The 22,281-nt window shown below is 39.0% G+C and overlaps 1 protein-coding gene across 1 annotated transcript in view; it reads right to left on the bottom strand.

The window, feature by feature from the left end:
- Positions 1 to 22,281, bottom strand: part of LOC150080902 (ribonuclease P protein subunit p40-like) — a 105,478-nt gene that overhangs the window by 43,257 nt on the left and 39,940 nt on the right. The window contains exons 5-6 of the mRNA XM_090380848.1: positions 19,531 to 19,656; positions 312 to 519 (exon numbers count right to left, since the gene is read on the bottom strand). Of these exons, the coding sequence (XP_090236974.1) occupies positions 312 to 519; positions 19,531 to 19,656 (334 nt within the window). The remainder of the gene's footprint in view (positions 1 to 311; positions 520 to 19,530; positions 19,657 to 22,281) is intronic.

Below are 22,281 nucleotides of genomic sequence, written 5' to 3'. Positions count from 1 at the left end.
GGAATTTCATGACAGAAATTTTCTAACTTTAAAAATTTCATTGCAATTTTTGAATTTTTTCAAAATTTTGAAAATGAAAGGGCATGCTCATATGAAAGAACATTTGTAGGTCAAATGATCACCTGTTCACAGTTTCTGCATAGATTTTATGAAAGGCATCCTAAGCAGCAAAACAGGAAAAAAAATCAAAACACACTAATAATCTAACAATTGTTACAAAAATCTCAGAAATTTGTTTCCAACTATTCATTCTGATATAATTTTAAGATCTCTCTCTCTCTCTCTCTCTCTCTCTCTCTCTCTCTACTCACCAACTAACATCACAAATTTCAGCTCCAATCCATTCAAACAATTCCTTGAAATCACAGCTTCCCTTTGAACCTACATGATCGGCCATGTTAATTTTGGGAACTGCTACTGAAGCTTTCAAGACATTTTGCTGCTTCAGACAACAGTTGTGGCACTTATATCCTTTACTTACAAAGTATTTTTCAACTGATGAACTACAAATGAGAGAATCTGAAACAAAACACATGAATATATGTACATATATATATATGTACACTTTATTATATATTTTTTATTATTACAATGAAATAATTCTATTTATTATGGTTTGTTACAAATGCTATTGATAAGTGGCATTAATGCTATTATTACAGTTAACAATTATACATTACACACCTGTGATTTAACTTTATTCATTTGTATTGGATCCTACATAATTTACTATGGATCTGATTTTGCAGAGCGAATGCAGGTATAATATGATTGCATTTCATATATTATAGCCTAACGGTGCTGACTAACAATTTTAGTGTTATTAGTGGCAACATATAGGCCTATGTTTAAATACACTTAATCTCCAATGCTAAATATATACATCTAGACACTTAATTCTAAACTACCCAGAATTAACAAAAAGAAAGGAAAGAAGAAAAAAAAAAAAAAGAAAAGAAAAATCCATTCATAAAAATAGCCATCTCTCCACAACTCATCAGGAACACTGAACAGATAGATAGCCAAACGAAATGAATAGCTCATGCATACATGGTTCTGTTGTCTCAATAATAGTTTTACTCATTTTAATTAATTTCATATTTTAGTATGGCCAAACATATAAATTTTAAGAATATCAAATAATATAAATTCACAGAAATGCCAAGTAATTCAAATTTAACGGCACACCCTTGATGAAACAGAGTCCAAATCTGTTGAAATATCACTACAAACAGACATAAAAACCAACAAACTTGACAAACAATGTGAACAAAATAGACCGACCATTGTGCCTCATCTCATCACAAGGCCAACAATCGCTGGAGAACAATGGTTTAATGTTCAAAACTACATTTTGAACATTAAACAAATCAATGGGACACCAAACAACACATGTCAGTTTGGTGTGGGATGAGCACTGGAAAAATGAAAATGAGAGGAGCGTGCTATAAGCTTTATGGCTGTGATGAGTACAGCATACAACTATACAGAGAAACACAATAGGTCAGTAAATCCGAATGTCTTGTAATGGGGAATTTTAACTTTCCAGATGTTGACTGGAATTTGAGGTTTGGTCAACCACACACTGGCAAGACTTTTGTAGATTTATTGGATGACTGTTTTCTACAGTAGCATGTTAGAGATGTGACAAGAGAAAGCAGTACTCTTGATCTGGTTATCAGCGGCAATCCTTCATGCATTAAGAATCTGCAGGTAAAATACCCACTGTGTGGCAGTGATCAGTGTACAAATGTGAAATTTGCTTAAAAACATAACTACTGTCAAGGGCAAAGGCATTCGCTTTTGTAAGGATAACTACAGTGGTCTCACAATTTTTATATTCTATGCATTGGAACAAGCTGATGATAATCTGCTAGATAATCTTGTAATAATTGAGAGTAAAGTGGAGGAGAAATTGTTGAAGATAAACACAAGAAAGGCACCTGGGGTGGACGGAATCTATCTAGTTATATTAAAGGAGGCAGCAAAGGAAGTAAGCAAACCCTTAGCCATAATTATGAGAGCTTCCCTGGACGTGCAAATGTGACCCCAATTCACAATGGGGATCAAATGGAGACACAGGTAATTATAGACCTGTTAGTTTAACTTCTATTCCAGGAAAATTAATGGAGGCACTGGTTAAAGAAGCATTGCAGGATCATCTAGACAAGACTTCAGTTATAGCTCGGACACAGAATGAGTTTGTTAAGGGGAAGTCTTGTCTGACTAATTTGATTGGATACTATGATGTAGTCACAAAGGAACTGGATGCAAAGAATAACTTTGATATCATATATTTGGATCTGAGAAAAGCCTTTGATACTGTTGCACATGGAAGACTGCCGCACAAATTGGAGCAGTGTGGCACTGGAGGCAAATTGCTGCTATGGATAAAGGGATGGTTGAGTGGGAGAAGACAGAGAGTGGTAATCAATGGACACTGCTCTTTGTCGACTAATGTTATTGGTGGAGCCCCTAAGGGTTCAGTGTTGGGTCCATTGTTGTTTTCTGTATTTATAAATGATATTGATGATGGTATATCAGGCTTAATGTCCAAGTTTGCAGACGATACGAAGGTTGGCAGGGTTGTTAATGACACTAATAACAGTACACTGCTGCAACAGGATCTAGAAAAGTTGAGCAGACGAGCTGAGAGGTGGCAAATGAAGTTCGGGTACGGGACATGATACTGCCAAGGGGGATGTCTTTGTGTGTGCACGATGTAAGGAGTGCAAGGAAATCAGGCGACAACTCAGCGTTGTTATGGGCCTTTATGAGAGCTTGAAGGACAGGGTGGATGCCCTCGAAGGAAATAAATTGAGGGGCCCATCAAGCTCTCAGCTGCCCACATCAACGCCAGAGCTTGCACTTGGTCATCAGGCAACACAGAAGCAGCCCCCTAGGCAGAATGCGCTGGTCCCACAGGAACTAGTAGTTGTTGGTGACTCTATTGTCAGGGAAACGGGGAACATCCTTTGTAAAAAGGATAGGTGGAATAGGACCAGGGTATGTCTGCCAGGGGCAAAGGTTGATGACGTTGTAGAGCGGATATCATCTTTTAAGGGCACAAAAGGTGATATAGTTGTACACGTTGGCACTAATGATATTAAGAGTAGGAGACCGGCGGAATTACTTAGCAAGTACAGGTCACTGTTGAAAAAAAGCCGTGAATTAGGGTTGAACTTGAAAGTGTCTGCAATTCTGCCCAGACACGATAGGAGGGAGTATATGATGAGAGCCTTGTTAATCAATTCGGCCCTGGAAAGATTGTGCAAGGCTCAAGGGGTAGAATTTTTTTCAGCCTGGACGGTACTTGTTAACAGGAGAGATTGCTTCTACAGGGATGGGATACACTTAAATAGAAAGGGTGCAAGAATTTTTGCTGATGCTGTCGAGGCAGTGTTAGGTGGGTCGGAAAACTGCTAGTTGGGGGGGATACAAGGACTAATAGATTAACAGTAGCCACTGGCAGAGGTGGAAGTGATTCTTGCACTGCTTCTATTGAAATGAGCAGAAGTCTGAAAAACAAGATACAGGATATTTCAGAGACTGCTGGTAGTCATTGCGGTACAAGTAAACACATGGGTTGTGTTAGGGTAGCTAAGAATAGAAACAGGTGCATGTATACATGCGTGTACACCAATGCTAGGAGTTTGGTAAATAAATTTGATGAATTTGAGGTATTGCTCAAAACATCAAAGGCAGATATTGTTGGGATATCAGAGACATGGTGTCACACAGATATAAGTAATGCGGAACTGGAATTTGGGGAATACAATGTGTATAGAAAGGATAGACAGGACAGGAGGGGAGGAGGGGTTATGCTATTAATTAAGAAACACATAAAGTCCAAGGAAGTGAAGCCAGTCGACATCGATGGACAGGGCAGCGTCGAGTCAGTTTGGTGTGACATAAGCATAGGGAAATCAAAATTGAGAGTAGGAGTGTGCTATAGGCCTAATGACTCTGATGAGTATAATAAGATATTGTACAGGGAAATAGAGTGGGCCAGTAAATCAGAGAGTCTTATAATGGGGGACTTTAATTTCCCAGATATTGACTGGAATTTGTGGGTTGGTCACTCGCACACTAGCAAGGCTTTTGTGGATTTATTGGATGATTGTTTTCTACATCAGCATGTTCGTGAGGCAACAAGAGGGAGCAATACTCTTGATCTGATTATCAGTAGTGATTCTTCATGCATTAAGAACCTGCAGATAAATGAACCACTAGGTGGCAGTGATCACAGTGTGTTGAAGTGGAATTTACTCAAGGAGGTAACTACCATCAGAGGTAAAGGGAAGGGTTTTTGTTTTCGTAAAGGCGACTATGATGGTCTGAGACAGTATTTAAATTCTATACAGTGGGACCAACTGATGATGTTACCAACAGCAAACTCAAAATGGGAAGCATTCAAGGAACTAATCTTGGAGGCTACCAGGCTTTACACACCAACTAAGAAATATTGTTCAAGGTTTAGGCCTAAATGGTTGTCAGATGAACTAATGAGACATGTGGCAGAGAAGAAAAATGCATGGGATACATACAAATTAATGGGTGACATGGAAGTCTATGATAGATATAAGTTGGTCTGTAACCAAGTCACAAAGGAGATTAGGCAGGCAAAGGCAGACTATGAAAAATCCTTGGCAAAGGATGCAAAGAAAAACAGAAAAGAGTTCTTTACATACTTGAACTCGAAAAGGAAAGGGATGAATCAGATTGGTCCACTGGATATTGATGGTTCAACAGTTGAGGATCCTGCTCAGGTGGCTAACAATCTAAACGAGTATTTTGCATCTACATTCACGCATGAGGAGTTATTCAGGAAGGAGAATGATGTAGGTAAAAGTAAACATTGGCAGTGAGCTGGATGATTTTGTAATAACTGAGAGGAAAGTGGAGGAGAGATTGTTGAGGATAAACATAAAAAAGGCACCTGGGGTGGATGGGATCTATTCAGTTATATTAAAGGAGGCAGCAAAGGAAGTAAGCAAACCCTTAGCCATAATTATGAGAGCTTCCTTGGACTCAGGGGAGGTACCTATGGACTGGAGATGTGCAAATGTGACCCCAATTCACAAAGGAGGTTCAAAGGCTGACACAAGTAATTATAGACCTGTTAGTTTAACTTCTGTTCCAGGTAAATTAATGGAGGCACTGGTTAAAGAAGCACTGCAGGATCATCTAGACAAGAATTCAGTTATAGCTCAGACGCAGCATGGTTTTGTTAAGGGCAGGTCTTGCCTGACCAATCTGATTGGATACTATGATGTAGTCACAAAAGAACTGGATGCAGGGAATAACTTTGATATTATATATTTGGATCTTAGAAAGGCTTTTGATACTGTTGCACATGGAAGACTGCTGCACAAATTGGAGCAGTGTGGCATTGGAGGCAAATTGCTGCTATGGATAAGGGGATGGTTGAGTGGCAGAAGACAGAGAGTGGTAATCAATGGGCACTGCTCAACGTGGACTAATGTTATTCGTGGAGTTCCTCAAGGTTCGGTGTTGGGTCCGTTGTTGTTTTCGGTGTTTATGAATGATATTGATGATGGGATATCAAGTTTAATGTCCAAGTTTGCAGATGATACAAAGGTTGGCAGGGTCGTTAAGGACAATACTGACACTATGCTGCTGCAACAGGATCTGGAAAGGTTGAACAGATGGGCTGAGAGGTGGCAAATGAGGTTTAACATCGACAAATGTAAAGTGCTGCATATGGGAAACAGTAACCCCAGAGCAACGTATCAACTCTGCGGTACTACACTGACAGTGGTGGAGAATGAAAAGGACCTGGGGGTAATTGTGCAGGCAGATATGAAGTTCTCTGAGCAGTGCAGACGAGCTGCAAGAGTAGCTCATGGTGTCTTGTCAATGATATACAGGAATTTTTCTAGCAGGGATAAGGAGGTGATTATTCCCTTGTATAAGGCAATGGTAAGGCCACATCTTGAGTACTGTATACAGGTCTGGAGGCCTCATTTCAAGAAGGATGTAGAGCTGCTGGAACGGGTACAGAGAAGGGCAACAAGATTAGTAAATGGAACAAAGGGTTGATCTTACGAAGAAAGGCTTAAGTTTTGCAAATTACAGAGTCTGGAGACTAGGCACCGGCGAGGTGATCTGATAGAGGTGTATAAGGCTTTGAATGGTTTGAGCATGCTCAATGCCAATGGGATTCTTCATCTTTCTCAGAATAATCACCTCAGAGGGCATAAATTCAAATTGAGGAAGGACGGATGTCTGATAGATGTGCGGAAATTTGCCTTTAGCCAGCGGGCAGTTGGTTTGTGGAATAGACTCCCATCGCTTGTTGTTGAGGTTGATAGCCTAAATAAATTTAAGGCTCAGCTGGACAGGTATTTCGAACGAACAGAGGGGTGAAATGGGAGTAGTGGTTGTTTTTTTTTTTTTTTTTGGCTGATGCTGAATAAGCTTGCTTTCTTGCATCATATGCCTCTGCTAATGCTAATGCTAATGCTAACTCTGTGATACCACAATGACAGTGGTAAAGAACGAAAAGGACCTGGGGGTAATTGTGCAGGTAGATATGAAGTTTTCTGAGCAGTGCACACGGTCTGCAAGAATAGCTCATGGTGTCTTGTCAATGATATACAGGAATTTTTCTAGCAGGGATAAGGAGGTGATTATCCCCTTGTATAAGGCAATGATCAGGCCACACCTTGAGTACTGTACACAGGTCTGGAGGCCTCATTTTAAGAATTATGTAGAGCTGCTGGAACGAGTACAGAGAAGGGCAACAAGATTAGTGAATGGAACAAAGGGTTGCTCTTACGAAGAAAGGCTTAAGTTTTGTGTCTGGAGACTTGGCACCTGCGAGGTTGTTGTTGTTTGGTTTTTAGGAGCATTAGCAAGTAAGGCCATATTGCTCCGGGGATATGTGGTGGTCATTCCCTGACCTTTCCGCATCCTCCGTATTTGGTGATCACGGGCTCGAACCCGGGTCTAATCAAGAAGCGTGTGCTACGCACTGTTGCTCCTGCCCACCTGGCTATGGAGGTGCCACCTGCGAGGTGATCTGATTGAGGTGTATAAAGCCTTGAATGGTTTGAGCATGCTCAATGCGGATGGGATTTTTCCTCTTGCTCAGATTATTCTGAGCAAGCGGAAGAACCTCATAATCGCGTGAGAGGGCATAAATTCAAATTGAGGAAAGACGGTTGTAGGATAGATGTGCAGAAGTTTGCCTATAGCCAGCAGGTAGTTGATTGCTGGAACAAACTTCCATCTGTCGTTGTAGAAGTTGATAGCTTAAATAGAATCAAGGCAGAACTTGACAAACATTTGGAGCGACTGGATGGGTGAAATAAGGATTTTTTTTTTTTTTTTTTGGCTGATGCTATATAAGTTTGCTTTCTTGCGTCATGTGCCTTTGTTAATGCTAATGTTACCAACAGCAAATTCTAAATGGGAAGCATTCAGGAAAATAATCATAGAAGACACATGCCTTTTCATACCAACTAAGAAATACTGTTCAAGGTTTACACCTAAATGGATGTCAGATGACCTATTGAAACATGCAGCAGAAAAGAAAAATGCTTGGGATAAATATAAACTATCTAGTGATACAGACACCTATGGTAGATATAAGCTAATCTGTAATCAAGTCACAAAGGAGGTTAGGCAAGCTAAGGCAGATTATGAGAAGTCTCTGGCAAAGAGTGCAAAGAAGAGCAGCAAAGACTTCTATGCTTATATTAACAGTAGAAGAAAGGGGCTGAATAACATTGGGTGACTTCATGTCAATGGTTTAACTGTTGATGACCCTGCTCAGGTTGCTGACAAACTGAAAAAACACATTTTGCATCTACATTCACACATAAGGAATTCCTTAGGAAAGGGAATGCTAGAAGTTTATCAAACTCTAACAGAAAGTTAAATCATTTTGTGATAATTGAAGCAGTTATCAAAATAATTTATGTTTTATTTTTTAGATTTAGCTTTACTTTTTTACATTCTGTGAAGCTGAACATAAAAAAGGCACCTTGGTTGGATGGGATCTATCCAATTATATTAAGGGAGGCAGCAAACCCTTAGCATAATTATGAGAGCACATCCTTGGATTTAAGGGGGTCTTTATGGACTGGAAATGTGCAAATGTATCCCCAATTCACAAAGTGAATCAAAAGATGAGAGGCATAATTACAGACCTGTTATGTTAACATCTATTCAAGGGAAAATAACGGAGCCACTGGTTAAAGTAATGCTGGAACATCTAAACAAGGATGTAATTATACTGCAATCACATCATGGATTTGTTAAGGTGATCTTGTCTGACCGATCTGATTGTATACTATGATGCAGTAACCAAGGAACTGGATGCAAAAATAATTTCAATATCCTATACTTGGATTTCGGGAAGGCTTTTGATAATATTGCATTTAAAAGACTGCTGTACAAACACTAGCAATATGGTATTAAGGGAAAGTTGCTGCTATAGATAAAGGGTTGGTTGAGTGGGAGAAGACAGAGCAGTTATTTTTTTTATTTATTTTTTTTTTTTTAGGAGCATTAGCAACTAAGGCCATATTGCTCCGGGATATGCGGTGGTCATTCCCTGACCTTTCCGCATCCTCCGGATTTCGTGGTGACGGGCTCGAACCCCAGTCTAATCAAGAAGCGTGTGTTACGCACTGGTGCTCCTTCCCACCTGGCTACGGAGGCGCCTACAGAGCAATTATCAATGAAGAATTCTTGTCATGGACTAAAGTTATTAGTGGAGTCCCTCAGGGTTTAGTGCTGGGCCCAAGTTGTTTTCAATATTTAATAATGACAATGATGAAAGTATATCAGGCATAATTACAGTAAGTAAGTTTGCAGATGATACAAAGGTTGGAGGGTGGTTAATGACAGCAATCAGATATTCTAATGCAACAAGATCTAGATAAATTTGGTAGACTGACTGAGAAGTCGCAATTGAAGTTTAACATTGATAAATGCAAGTTATTCCATAATGGTAACAGTTATTCCCAGATTAATGTAGTAACTGTGTGGTATCACACTAGCATTAGTAGAGGCATTTGATGCAAGAAAGCAAGCTTATGCAGCATCAGCCAAAAAAAAAAAAAAAACCCACTTCCACTTCACCCCTCTGTTCGTTCAAAATACCTGTCCAGCTGAGCCTTAAACTTATTTAGGCTATCAACCTCCACCACAAGGGATGGAAGTCTGTTCCACCAACCAACCACCCGCTGGCTAAAGGCAAATTTCCGCACATCTATCCTACATCTGTCTTTCCTCAATTTGAATTTATGCCCTCTCAGGCGATTTTTCTGAGCTAGAGGAAGAATCCCAACAGCATTGAGCATGCTTAAACCATTCAAGGCTTTATACACCTCTATCAGATCACCTCGCTGGTGACTAGTCTCCAGACACTGTAATTTACAAAACTTAAGCCTTTCTTCGTAAGAGCACCCCTTTGTTCCATTCACTAATCTTGTTGCCCTTCTCTGTACTCGTTCCAGCAGCTCTACATCCTTCTTGAAATGAGGCCTCCAGACCTGTATACAGTACTCTAGGTGTGGCCTGACCATTGCCTTATACAATGGAATAATCACCTCCTTATCCCTGCTGGAAAAATTCCTGTATATCATTGACAATACTCCATGAGCAACTCTTGCAGCCCGTCTGCACTGCTCAGAGAACTTCATATCTGCCTGCACAACCACCCCCAAGTCCCTTTCATTCTCTACCACTGTCAGTGTAGTACCACAGAGTTGATACGTTGCTCTTGGGTTGCTGTTTCCCATGTTTAGTACTTTACATTTGTCAATGTTAAACTTCATTTGCCACCTCTCAGCCCATCTGCTCAACCTTTCCAGATCCTGTTGCAGCAGCATAGTGTCAGTAGTATCCTTGACAACCCTGCCAACCTTTGTATCGTCTGCAAACTTGGACATTAAGCTTGATATACCATCATCAATATCATTTATAAATACAGAAAACAATAATGGACCCAACACTGAGCCCTGAGGGACTCCACTAATAACATTAGTCCACGATGAGCAGTGTCCATTGATTACCACTCTCTGTCTTCTCCCCCTCAACCACCCCTTTATCCATAGCAGCAATTTGCCTCCAATGTCACACTGCTCCAATTTGTGTAGCAATCTTCCATGTGCAACAGTATCAAAAGCCTTTCTAAGATCCAAGAATATAATATCAAAGTTATTCCCTGCATCCAGTTCTTTTGTGACTGCATCATAGTATCCAATCAAGTTGGTCAGGCAAGACTTCCCCTTAACAAAACCATGCTGTGTGTGAGCTATAACTGAAGTCTTGTCTAAATGATCCTGCAGTGCTTCTTTAACCAGTGCCTCCATTAATTTTCCTGGAACAGAAGTTAAGCTCACAGGTCTATAATTACTTGTGTCAGCCTTTGATCCTCCTTTGTGAATTGGGGTCACATTTGCACATTTCCAGTCTATGGGTACCTCCCCTGGTCCAAGGAAGCTCTCATAATTATGGCTAAGGGTTTGCTTACTTCCTTTGCTGCCTCCTTTAATATAACTGGATAGATCCCATCCACCCCTGGTGCCTTTCTTGTGTTTATCTTCAACAGTTTCTCCTCCACTTTACTCCCAGTTATTTCAAGATTCTGTAGCTTACTGCTAGAGTTGAATACACCTCTGGCATTCCCCTTGCTGAATAACTCCTCATGTGTGAATGTCGATGCAAAATATTCATTTAGTTTGTTAGCTACCTGAGCAGGATCATCAACAGTTGACCCATCAATATCAAGTGGACCAATCTGATTCATCCCCTTCCTTCTAGAGTTTACATAAGTAAAGAACTCTTTGCTGTTTTTCTTTGCATCCCTTGCCAAGGATTTCTCGTAATCTGCCTTCGCCTGCCTAACCTCTTTTGTAACTTGGTTGCATATCAACTTGTATCTATCATAGGCTTCTGTGTCATGTGTTAATTTGTAAGTATCCCATGCATTTTTCTTCTCTGCCATATGCCTCATTAGTTCATCTGACGTCCATTTTGGCCTAAACCTTGAACAATATTTCTTAGTTGGTATGTAAAGCCTAGTAGCTTCCAAGATAGGTTCTTTGAATGCTTCCCATTTTGAATTTGCTGTTGGTAACATCATCAGTTGGTCCCACTGTATAGAATTTAAATACTGTCTCAGTCCATCGTAGTCGCCTTTACGGAAGCAATAACCCTTCCCTTTACCCCTAATGGTAGTTACCTCTTTGAGTAAATCCCACTTCAGCACACTGTGATCACTGCCACCTAGTGGTTCATTTATCCAGATTCTTAATGCATGAAGAATCACTGCTGATAATCAAATCAAGAGTATTACTCCCTCTAGTTGCCTCCCGAACATGCTGATGTAGAAAACAATCATCCAATAAATCCACAAAAGCCCTGCTAGTGTGTGAGTAACCTGCCCCCAAATTCCAGTCAATATCTGGGAAATTAAAATCTCCCATTATAAGACTCTCTCATTTACTGGCCCACTCTATTTCCCTGTACAGTTCCTTATTATACTCATCAGAGTCATTAGGCCTATAGCACACTCCTACTCTCAATTTTGATCTCCCAATGCTTATGTCACACCAAACTGACTCAACACTGCACTGTCCAGCGATGTCGACTGGCTTCACTTCCTTGGTTTTTATGTGTTTCTTAACTAATAGCATAACCCCTCCCCCCTTCCTATCCTGTCTATCTTTTCTGTAGACTTTGTACTCCCCAAATTGCAGTTCTGCATCCCTTATATCTGTGTGACACCACGTCTCTGATATTCCAACAATATCTGCCTTTGATGTTTTGAGCAATACCTCAAATTCATCAAATTTATTTACTAAACTCCTAGCATTGGTGTACACGCAAGTATACCTGCACCTGTTTCTATTCTTAGCTACCCTAACACAACCCATGTGTTTACTTGTACCGCAATGGCTCCCAGCAGTCTCTGAAATACCATGCATCTTGTTTTTCAGGCTTCTGCTCATTCTAATAGAAGCAGTGCAAGAATCTCTTTCACCTCTGCCAGTGGCTACTGTCAATCTATTGGTCTTTGTCTCCCCCCAAGCTAGCAGTTTTCCGACCCACCTAATACTGCCTCGATAGCATCAGCAAATATTCTTGCACCCTTTCTATTTAACACTCACACTCAGGGTAGTGGAGAACGAAACAGATCTGTGAGTATTATGCAGTCAGCTGTGAAGTTCTCTGAGCAGTGCAGTGGACTGTTATTACATCCTGTATGGTTTTGTCAATAACATGCAGAAATTTTGCTAGCAGAGATAAGGAGGTGTCATCCCTTTGTACAAGGCCATGGTTCGGTTGCATCTTCAGTATTGTATACAGGTCGGCAGGCCTCATTTGCAGATGGATGTATATCTGCTGGAGCAGTTGCAGAGAAGAGGAATAAGACTAGTGAGGAACAAAAGCATGCTCTGACCAGGAACGGCTTCAGTTCTACAAATTTCAGCACCTGGAGACTAGATTCCTGTGATGAGTTCTGATGCATTTAAGGCTCTGAATGAATTGTAAGCTCAGTGCCACTGGAATCTTTCCTCTTGCTCACTCTATACATATATGGAGGGTATATATTCAAATTGAGGGAGGATAATTGCAGGATACATGTGCAGAAATTTGTCTTCAGCCAGCAGGTAGTAGTTAGTTGTTGGAACAAATTTCCATCTGGTGTTCTAAGGTGGTAGTTGGTTGCTGGAAAAACTTCCATGTGGTGTTGTAGAAGTGGAATAGTTTTTTTATTTCATTAACGTGTTTAAGGTTCAATGCTGATCACCTTATGGGTGCCAAGTCTCCAGGTGCTGCAATTCACAGAACTGAAGCGTTTTGTTTCTTTCACCAATCTCGTTGCCCTTCACTGCACCCATTCCAGCAGACCCACAGCCTTCCTAAATGACACCTAAATAAGACCTGTATGCAGTACTCAATATGCATTCAAATAATGATGTTGTAAAGCATATATCATCATTTAAGGGCACAAAAGGTGATATTGTTGCACACGTTGGCACCAATGACATTAAGAGTAGGAGATCTGCAGATTTACTTAACAAGTACAGGTCAATGTTGCAAAAAACTCGTGAGTCAGGGTTAAATTTGAAAGTGTCTGCAATTCTGACCAGACACGATAGGAGGGAGTACATGATGAGAGCCTTGTCAATCAATTCGGCCCTGGAGGGAATGTGCAAGGCTCAAGGTCTAGAATTTTTTTCAGCGTGGTCTGGGATTGTTAACAGAAGAGACTGCTTCTACAGGAATGGGAACACTTAAATAGAAAGGGTGCAAGAATATTTGCTGATGCTATCGAGGCAGTGTTGGGTGGGTCGGAAAACTGCTAGCTTGGGGGGGGGGATTCACAGAATAAAAGGCTAAAATTAGCTGCAGGCAGAGGTGAAGGTGATTCTTGCACAACATCTATTAGAATAAGCAGTGGCCCGGAGTGAGGGGTGCTGGGAGTTTCAGGGACTGATGGCCATCATTGTGAAACAGGTGGGTATATGGGATGTGTTAGGGTAACTAATAATAAGGATAGGTACATGTATACTTGCATATATACCAATGCTAGAAATATAGTAAATAAATTTGATGAATTTGAAGTGTTGGTCAAGACATCAAAGGTGGATATTTTTGGGATATCAGAGACATGGTGTCACACAGATATTAGGAATGCAGAATTGGAATTTGGGAAATACAATGTGTACAGAAAGGATGGACAGGATAGGAAGGGAGGAGGTATTATGCTGTTAATTAAGAAAAACATAAAATCAAAAGAAGTGCATCCAGCTGATATAGATGAACAGTGCACTGTTGAGTCAGTTTGGTGTGACATAAGCACTGCAAAAGCAAAAATAAGAGTAGGAGTGTGTTATAGGCCTAATGACTCGAATGAGTACAATGAACAATTGCACAGAGAAATAGAGTGGGCTAGTAAATCAGAATGTCTTATAATGGGGGATTTTAACTTCCCAGATATTGACCAGAACTTGTGGGTTGGTCACTCACACACTAGAAAAACTTTTGTGGATTTATTGGATGACTGTTTTCTGCAGCAGCATTTTCGAGAGGCAACCAGAGGGAGAATACTCTTGATCTGGTTATCAGCAGTGATCATTCGTGTATTAAGAATTTGCAGATAAAGGAACCACTGCTAACTAGTGGTTCACAGTGTACTGATGTGGGATTTACTTAAAGATATAATTACCATCAGGGGTAAAGGAAAGGGTTTTTGCTTCCATACAGGTGAGTATAGTAGTCTCAGACAGTTTTTAAATTCTGTGGGATCAACTGATGATGTTACCAATAGTAAATTCTAAGTGGGAAGCATTCAAGGAATTAATCGTGGAAGCTATTAAAAGTTTCATACCTATTAAGAAATATTGTTCAAGATTTAGGCCTAAATGGTTATCAAATGAACTAATAAGACTTGTGACAGAGAAGAAAAATGCATGGGATGCATATAAATTATCAGACGACACAGAAGCCTATGGCAGATATAAACTAGTCTTTAATCAAATCACAAAGGAGGTTAGGCAGGCGAAGGCAGATTACGAGAAATCTTTGGCAAAGGATGCAAAGAAAAACAGCAAGGATTTCTTTACTTATATAAAGTCTAAAAGGAAGGGGATGAATCTGATTGGTCCACTTCATATCGATGGTTCGACTGTTCATGATCCTGCTCAGATAGAAAACAAACCGAATGAGTATTTTCCATCTACATTCACACATGAGGAGTTATTAAGGTTTGAAAATGCCAGAAGGTTATCAAATTGTAGCAGGGTGCTTAATGATTTTGTAATAACTGAGAGTAAAGTGGAAGAGAAATTGTTGAAGTTAAACATAAGAAAGGCACCTGGGGTGGATGGGATCTATCCAGTTATATTAAAGGAGGCGGCAAAGGAAGTAAGCAAACCCTTAGCCATAATTATGAGAGCATCCTTGGACTCGGGGGAGTTTCCCACGGACTGGAGATGTGAAAATGTATCCCCAATTCACAAAGGGGGATCAAAGGGTGACATGAGTAATTACAGACCAGTTAGTTAACTTCTGTTTCAGGTAAAATAATGAAGTCACTGGTTAAAGACGCATTGCAGGATAATCTAGACAAGACTGCAGCAATAATTCGGACACAGCATGGGTTTGTTAAGGGAAAGTCTTGTCTGACAAATTTTATTGGTTATTACGATGTGGTTACAAAGGAACTGGATGCAAAAAATAATTTTGATATCATATACTTGGATTTTAGGAAAGTTTTTGATACTGTTGCACATGGAAGACTACTGTACAAATTGGAGCAGTATGGCATTAAGGGCAAGTTGCTACAATGGATAAAAGGATGGTTGAGTGGGAGAAGACAGAGAGTGGTGGTCAATGGGTACTGCTCTTTGTGGACTAATGTTATTAGTGGAGTCCCACAGGGTTCGGTGTTGGGTCCACTGTTGTTTTGTATATTTATCAATGATATTGATGAAGGTATATCAGGTTTGGTGTTGAAGTTTGCAGAAGGTTGGCATGGCTGTGAATGACAGTAATGGCAGTGTGCTACTGCAACAGGATCTAGATAATTTGGGCAGATGGGCTGAGAAGTGGCAACTGAAGTTTAACCTTGACAAATGCAAAGTACTGCATATGGGTAGAAGTAACCCCACAGAAACGTACCAACTGTGTGGTACTACACTTAAGGTGGTAGAAAATGAAAAAAACCTGGGAATAATTGTGTAGTCAGATATGAAATTTTCTGAGCAATGCAGACAGGCTGGCAGGGCATGTCATGGGGTTTTGTCATTTTGCTAGCAGGAAAAAGGAGGTGATTGTCCCTCTGTATAAGGCAATGGTCAGGCCACACCTTGAGTACTGCGTACAGGTCTGAAGGCCTCATTTTAGGAAGGATGTAGATTTGCTTGAGCGTGTACAGAGAAGGACAACAAGATTGGTGAGGGGAATGAAGGGATCCTCTTACCAAGAGAGGCTTAAGTTCTGCAAATTGCAGCGGCTGGAGACTAGGCACCTGCGAGGTGATCTGATTGAGGTGTATAAAGCCTTGAATGGGTTGAGCACGCTGAATTCTGATGGGATTCTTCCACTTGTTCAGATTACGAACCTAAGGGGGCATAAATTCAAATTGAGGAAAGACAGAGGTAGAATAGATGTGCGGAAATTTGCCTTTAGCCAGTGGGTGGTTAATTGCTGGAACAAACTTCCATCTGTCGTGGAAGATGATAGGTTAAATAAATTTACGGAGGAACTGGACAAATATTTTAGACAGATTTGTTTTGTAAATTTTTTTTTTTTTTGGCTGGCATAAGCTCATACATTTGCTTACTTGTATCACATGCCACTACTACTACAACTACTACCCTAACATAGCTCTAGTATTTACTTGAGTAAATACTAGAGCTATGTTTTTTGTTTGACTATGACTCCAGCAATTCTTGAAATCCTCAGCACCTTGCCTTCAAGCTTCTGCTCATTTCAATAGATGCAGTGCAAGAGTTACCTCTGCCTGAAGCTATTGTTAATCTCTGTGTATCTCTCCTAAGCTAGCAGTTTTCCTACCCACCTAACACTGCCTCAATTGTATCAGCATATAATCTTGTAACCACAAAAGATGCAAACAAAAATTCAGTACATATGAGATCATGATTGTCACTATGAAATGCTTTTTGCATTCCTTTTTTAGGCACTGTACGCTGTCCTCGTGGTTATTTACTTGAAAAATGTTTGATTACATTCCATTTCCTGCAGCTTGAAATAGAAAAATCACATCTACTTAAAGATAGAATGTTGCTTTTTTCAGATTTTTTAACACACATAAAATCTTGCATTCATGCAAGATTTTCTGTGTGTTGAAATGAAAATTTAGAATGAATTTCTTCCAAATATACAAATATATATATGCTTATTATGTAAGTAAATATTTCTAAAAAATTAAATAAATGTGTATTTTGATGATGAGTCACTTCTATTTTCAAATTTATTTTAAAATTTCAAATTTGGTATGCTGTGGAGTGTGCAAAATTTGAATTTTAGTGTATGCTATCAGTCTATAGAGAGAGGTTGGGATGCTTCCAATAAAAAACTGCCTTTAAATTGACAAGAATATTCTTTTAATAATATCAAGTAGCATGAAATGACTTGCAGCAAAGAGAAGATTACAGTGGAGGTATGATAAAAACCTCTTTAGGCAATCTTATTGGGCTAGTAAGCATGACCATCTCATGATGGGTGAGTTTAAACTACCTAATGTAGACTATAATACATGGTGCAGAAATACACTATGTGGTAACAGTTACTTGACAAAATGAATGATTACTTATACCAGCATATCAGAAGGAATAGAAAGGGCCCTAAATCTGGTTCTCACTAAGGAAACCAATAGCTAGCATTGGTCACAATACCACAAAATGGATTGCATCTAAAGAAAAATGTGTGATCAAAGGTAAAAATTAGTGTTTAATTTCAAGAGAGGGGACTATAATAATGGAATGAGAAATTTCTTAGACCTAATTAACTGGGGAAGACTACTGTATGACGTTGTTTACAAATTTCTTTTGGAAAATATTCAAGGCATTTACCCTGGAAGTTACAAATGTTGTTCTAGTGGTGACATTTAGTAAACATAAGATGCCAAAATGGATGACAAGAGAAGTTAAGAATTTAATTGAGAAAAAAAAAAAACAAGATGGAACAATTACAAACTATCACATAATCCCAATTTGTATATGCATTGTAAGAGAACATGCAACAAAACCACTGATTGGGGTATGATAGGAAAAAGCTGATTACAAGAAAGCACCAGCAAAGAGAACAAACAACTGAGACAGGGAGTTCTTCTATGTGATCAAAAAAAAAAAAAAAAAGGGAAGTTAAATAAATAGATCTCTTAAGTAGTTTCAGTGCAAAGATCATATAAAGCCCAACAGAAACGACACATAAATTCAACAACTATTTTGCGATGATATTTACAGTTGAAAGCAGGATCAAAAGTCAAGGGAATGCTAAGAGGCTTGCATCACTTTGCATCACTTATTTTACTTGCTGTAAAATAAGTGATACAAATAATATCATAAAAGCAATTGTTATTGCAACTATTGAGGTCAAAGGAGGTGTAATTAAAAATCAGTTTAAATTTAATTGAAGGAGTGAACATTCCCAACATATCAAACCATTGAGAGAGAGAGTGTGTGTCACTAGATCCCAGTAAGATCCCCTTGTACTGGAGAGTGCTAATGTCTTCCCAATCTTAAAAGGGAAGTTGGGAGATACTAAACAGGAGTTGGGTAACTAGTAATTAGTGAGTTTAACTTCTGTGGTAGGAAAGGTCATAATGTCTATGGTTAAGGATATGATCTGGAAGCATCTCGACAAAATTTTGTATCCTATATATCCCAGAATGGGATCTATAGAGAATACCAATAGCAAGGGAGAAATCATGCCTGACCAACCTAGTAAATTCTATTGATGAAGTCATTAACAGTTCTATGCAAGTAAAATTTATCATTATATGAAATGTTATATATAAGAAATAATTTCGACATTATATACCTAGACATTAGTGAAGTGAAGTAGGTAAGGCATTTAACAATTCAAGCTAGTACATGTTGCAGATATGGACTGAAAAACAGCAAACTAAAGTTTAATACTCTAAATAAAAGGTTATGTATTCGGGGAACAGAAATTGTGGAGTCACATATAAGCTGGAGGGGGAAACTAAAAATGGTTTAGAACAAAAAAAAAGGGAGCAGTTAAAATTCAGTCAAATATGAAATCTTCCATGCAGCGTAAGCAAGCAAGCAAGCAGCTAGGAAGGTACATGGTCATGATTTACAGAACCTTTGCTAGTAGGATGTCACTATCTTTCGATAGAAGATGATGATGAAGATGATGATAAACACACATTTGGAATATCGTATTCAGGTGGAGACTGCACCTGAAAAGAAAAAAAAAAGACAGAACGTCAATAGGTTTCAGTGAAGAGCAACTGCACTGGTGAGGAGAGCTAATCAATGATCATGTGACAAACAGCTTAGATGTGGATTGCAAAATTTTACAACTACACTTAATGTACTAAATAAATTACATTTAGTATGCTAAGTGTAGTACCATACACTAAATGTTAGTGTACTATATTTAGTATAGTCAGGTGTATAGGGTGCTGAAAAGTATGAGTAAAATGAATGAAGCAGGTCTGTTCTCTCTCATAGGAGAAGCAAGAACCAGGAAATGCAAATATAAATTCTCAAGGAACAGCAGAAGACTGGATCTTATGATGAAGTTCAGACAAAATCTCACAAAATTATGAGCAGTGGGATGTTGGACATTGGAAGAAGTTGTCTCCCAGAATGGCAGAGGGACAGTGTCTGGCTAACTTCAAAATGGAATGGGGATATATATATATATATATTTTTTTTTTTTTTTTTGCCAATGCAGAAAAAGTCAGCTTCACTGCATTATTTGGCCTTACTAATACTATCTACAGTACTGAGTAAAGATACAGAGAAAATATATTATACAGCCTACCTGGAGGTCTCCAGACCATAGCAATTTTGAAAATAAATTCTCCAGTCCTCTTAAAGCATTTCTCAACATGCTCATAATTCTTCCTCCCCGGTTTAAAACATGGCTGAGTTATATCAATCATTATGTCTAAGAGAGAGAAAATTTTATTTTATAAAATAAACATTTTAATCAGGAAGAAAAAATTACTCTCTAATTTACTTATAATTCACAAATTATACACATCATATTATATACTGAATTGGCTTTGCAATAGCAACACCTACCTAATACCCCATGGTGCCACCTTTTGCCCATGATGTCTTGCCATGAACTCCACAAGGTGTTGCAGGGTTTTCTGTGGCTGTATTACCCATAGCATTGAAAAATGTGTCCAGTAATGCCCAACACTGTCAGGTGAATGGTCATAGCATTAAATGTCCTTTTCCAGAAGGTCCCATATATAAGCTGGAAATGTCTGAATACACTGTCATCATGAAAGGGGTGTACTTGTACTCAGTGGGTAACAATATAAAGATAGGCATTCCTCTTGAGCTATTGATTAACGGTAATCAAAGGAACCAAGACATGCCACAAAAACAATCCCAAACTATAACACTGCCACCTCCAGCCAACAACAGTGCATCCAGGTGCCGTGGCCTCACGTTGCCTTTTCCAAATGTAGCTACACTGATCAGCATGACAGAGCTGGAAATGGAATTCATCGGGCCAAGCAACAGATTTTTACATGTCAGTGGTCCAGTGTTGGTGCTAATGTGCTCATGCAAGGCACAGTCCCTTGTATCTCACAGTGAACATGGGTACCTATGACAGCTATAAACTGCACAGCCTATATGAACTAATGTGAGAGACATGGTCCATGTGGATATTGGTGCTGTTATTCCTACATCGTACTGGGTAGTCAGCTGGACCACTATACTATGTTGCTGTTGCATTACTAGATAAGACAAACAACATTCACCACAGGCGTCAATATATGTGTGGCTATTCCACGTGTGTGACCTTTGGCTGGTTGTATGACCACTGTTGAGCCAGTCATGATAAACTCATGACAACAAAGAAAGGGAGCACTTAACCAAGTTGGCTGTTATAAAGTTACTGGAACCTGCACATCTTGCATTCCACAATTCTTCAACATTCAAAGTTGGAAAGTGATGTCTGGAAAAAAAGTGCAACATGCAGGGTGCACAGGGTCTCCACATCCAGTAGAAACGTTGGTCCATATGCACCAGGGGTCCTATTCTTGCCAATAAAAATGTGTGATGCTCACAAATTTTTCCCCAAAGACTGAAACTGATAATCAATCTTATATCAGCCATTCCCAACTCTGAGCCTTCACCAGTTTGTTCCAACATAAGGAGGGTGTTGCTAATGCAAAACCAACTCAGTGTGTGTGCATGGATATATATATATATATATATATATATTAACAGTTATTTATATAATATTTATAACTATATATATACATATAGTATATTATGTTATACTGTATGTATTAGCATGAGAGAAGAGTAGTCAATAACTGACAAACACACTCAGTTAAATCTACAGTGTACACATAGGTAAATTCATCATAGAGATTGTTAAAGAATATATAAAATCCCTATCATGAATACCTACAATTTGGATGATTTTTTCAAGGGTCACCCACCCAGATTAAAAGGAAAAATAATGATAAGGAGGGGGGTCACTTTTTGTGACAATCAGCATGCAGTATCAGGCATTACCTATGTGCACTACTCGACAAAATTAACATAAGAAAAAGTTTTATGAGTTTTAAAGAAAATATTTTAATGAGTCATTCCTATAAAATTAGTGATTTCGAAATTACAGATGACTGTTTATTAGAAAAACTTTCAAGCATAAAGGCAAGTAAGGCTCCTAGAGTTGATGGCATATACCCAGTAATTTTGAGGGAGGCAGCCAGAGAGTGTACTGAACTACTGAATTTAATTATGAGGGCATCTTGGGACTCAGGAGAGATTCCTTTGGATTGGAGAAGTGCAAACATATCACCAATACATAAAGATGGTTCTAAGAATGATGTCGGGAAATACAGACTGGTTAGTCTGACTTAAGTGGAAGGAAAAATCTTGAAAGCAATGATTAAGAGTGCAATCCAGGGACAATCCAGAAATTTTTTTGCAAATTCTGTAATATCTTGTCTTTGCTTGAGGACTACCTAATTTCCACAAATATAACAAAGCAAGTTCGGATTGTTCAAACGCATGAAGACATTTTACTCACCTTTCAGCACAAATCTGAGAGGATAGCCTCAACAATAAACTGAGCTCACACTGATAAACACTGCTGCATGGGCTCTCAAGGTCAATAAACAAATGACTGAAGGCAGGGCAGTGTTGCCAACATGTGAAGATTTAGTTTACAAATTCCCAGCATTCACTCCTAACTTAATGCATTCAATAATACAATTCATAACATCAACTTCAGTGATTTGTGAAGAAATGGTACATGATAGAAAAAAAATGAATAACATTTCTGAAATCAGCATAACAAATTGAGTTAAAAATAGATATTTGTTTCCGAAATCGAAAATCATGCAGAGTGGTGTTATTTATTTTTTAACGAATGCCAAACAAACTAAAATGTCATAAACACACAAAAACAAAAAAAAATCCAACTTGTAAAAGTGATGAACAAGTGGGTATATAACAAGGCTCTCTCTCTCTCTCTCTCTCTCTCTCTCTCTCTCTCTCTCTCTCCCCCCCCACACACACACACACACCCACCAAT

This window comes from Mastigoproctus giganteus, chromosome 9, assembly GCF_048544385.1.
Source record: "Mastigoproctus giganteus isolate SK-2022 chromosome 9, ASM4854438v1, whole genome shotgun sequence".
In the NCBI taxonomy this organism is placed as follows: domain Eukaryota; kingdom Metazoa; phylum Arthropoda; class Arachnida; order Uropygi; family Thelyphonidae; genus Mastigoproctus; species Mastigoproctus giganteus.
Note: the sequence above shows the minus strand (reverse complement) of the source record. Positions and strands in the feature narration are given on the sequence as shown.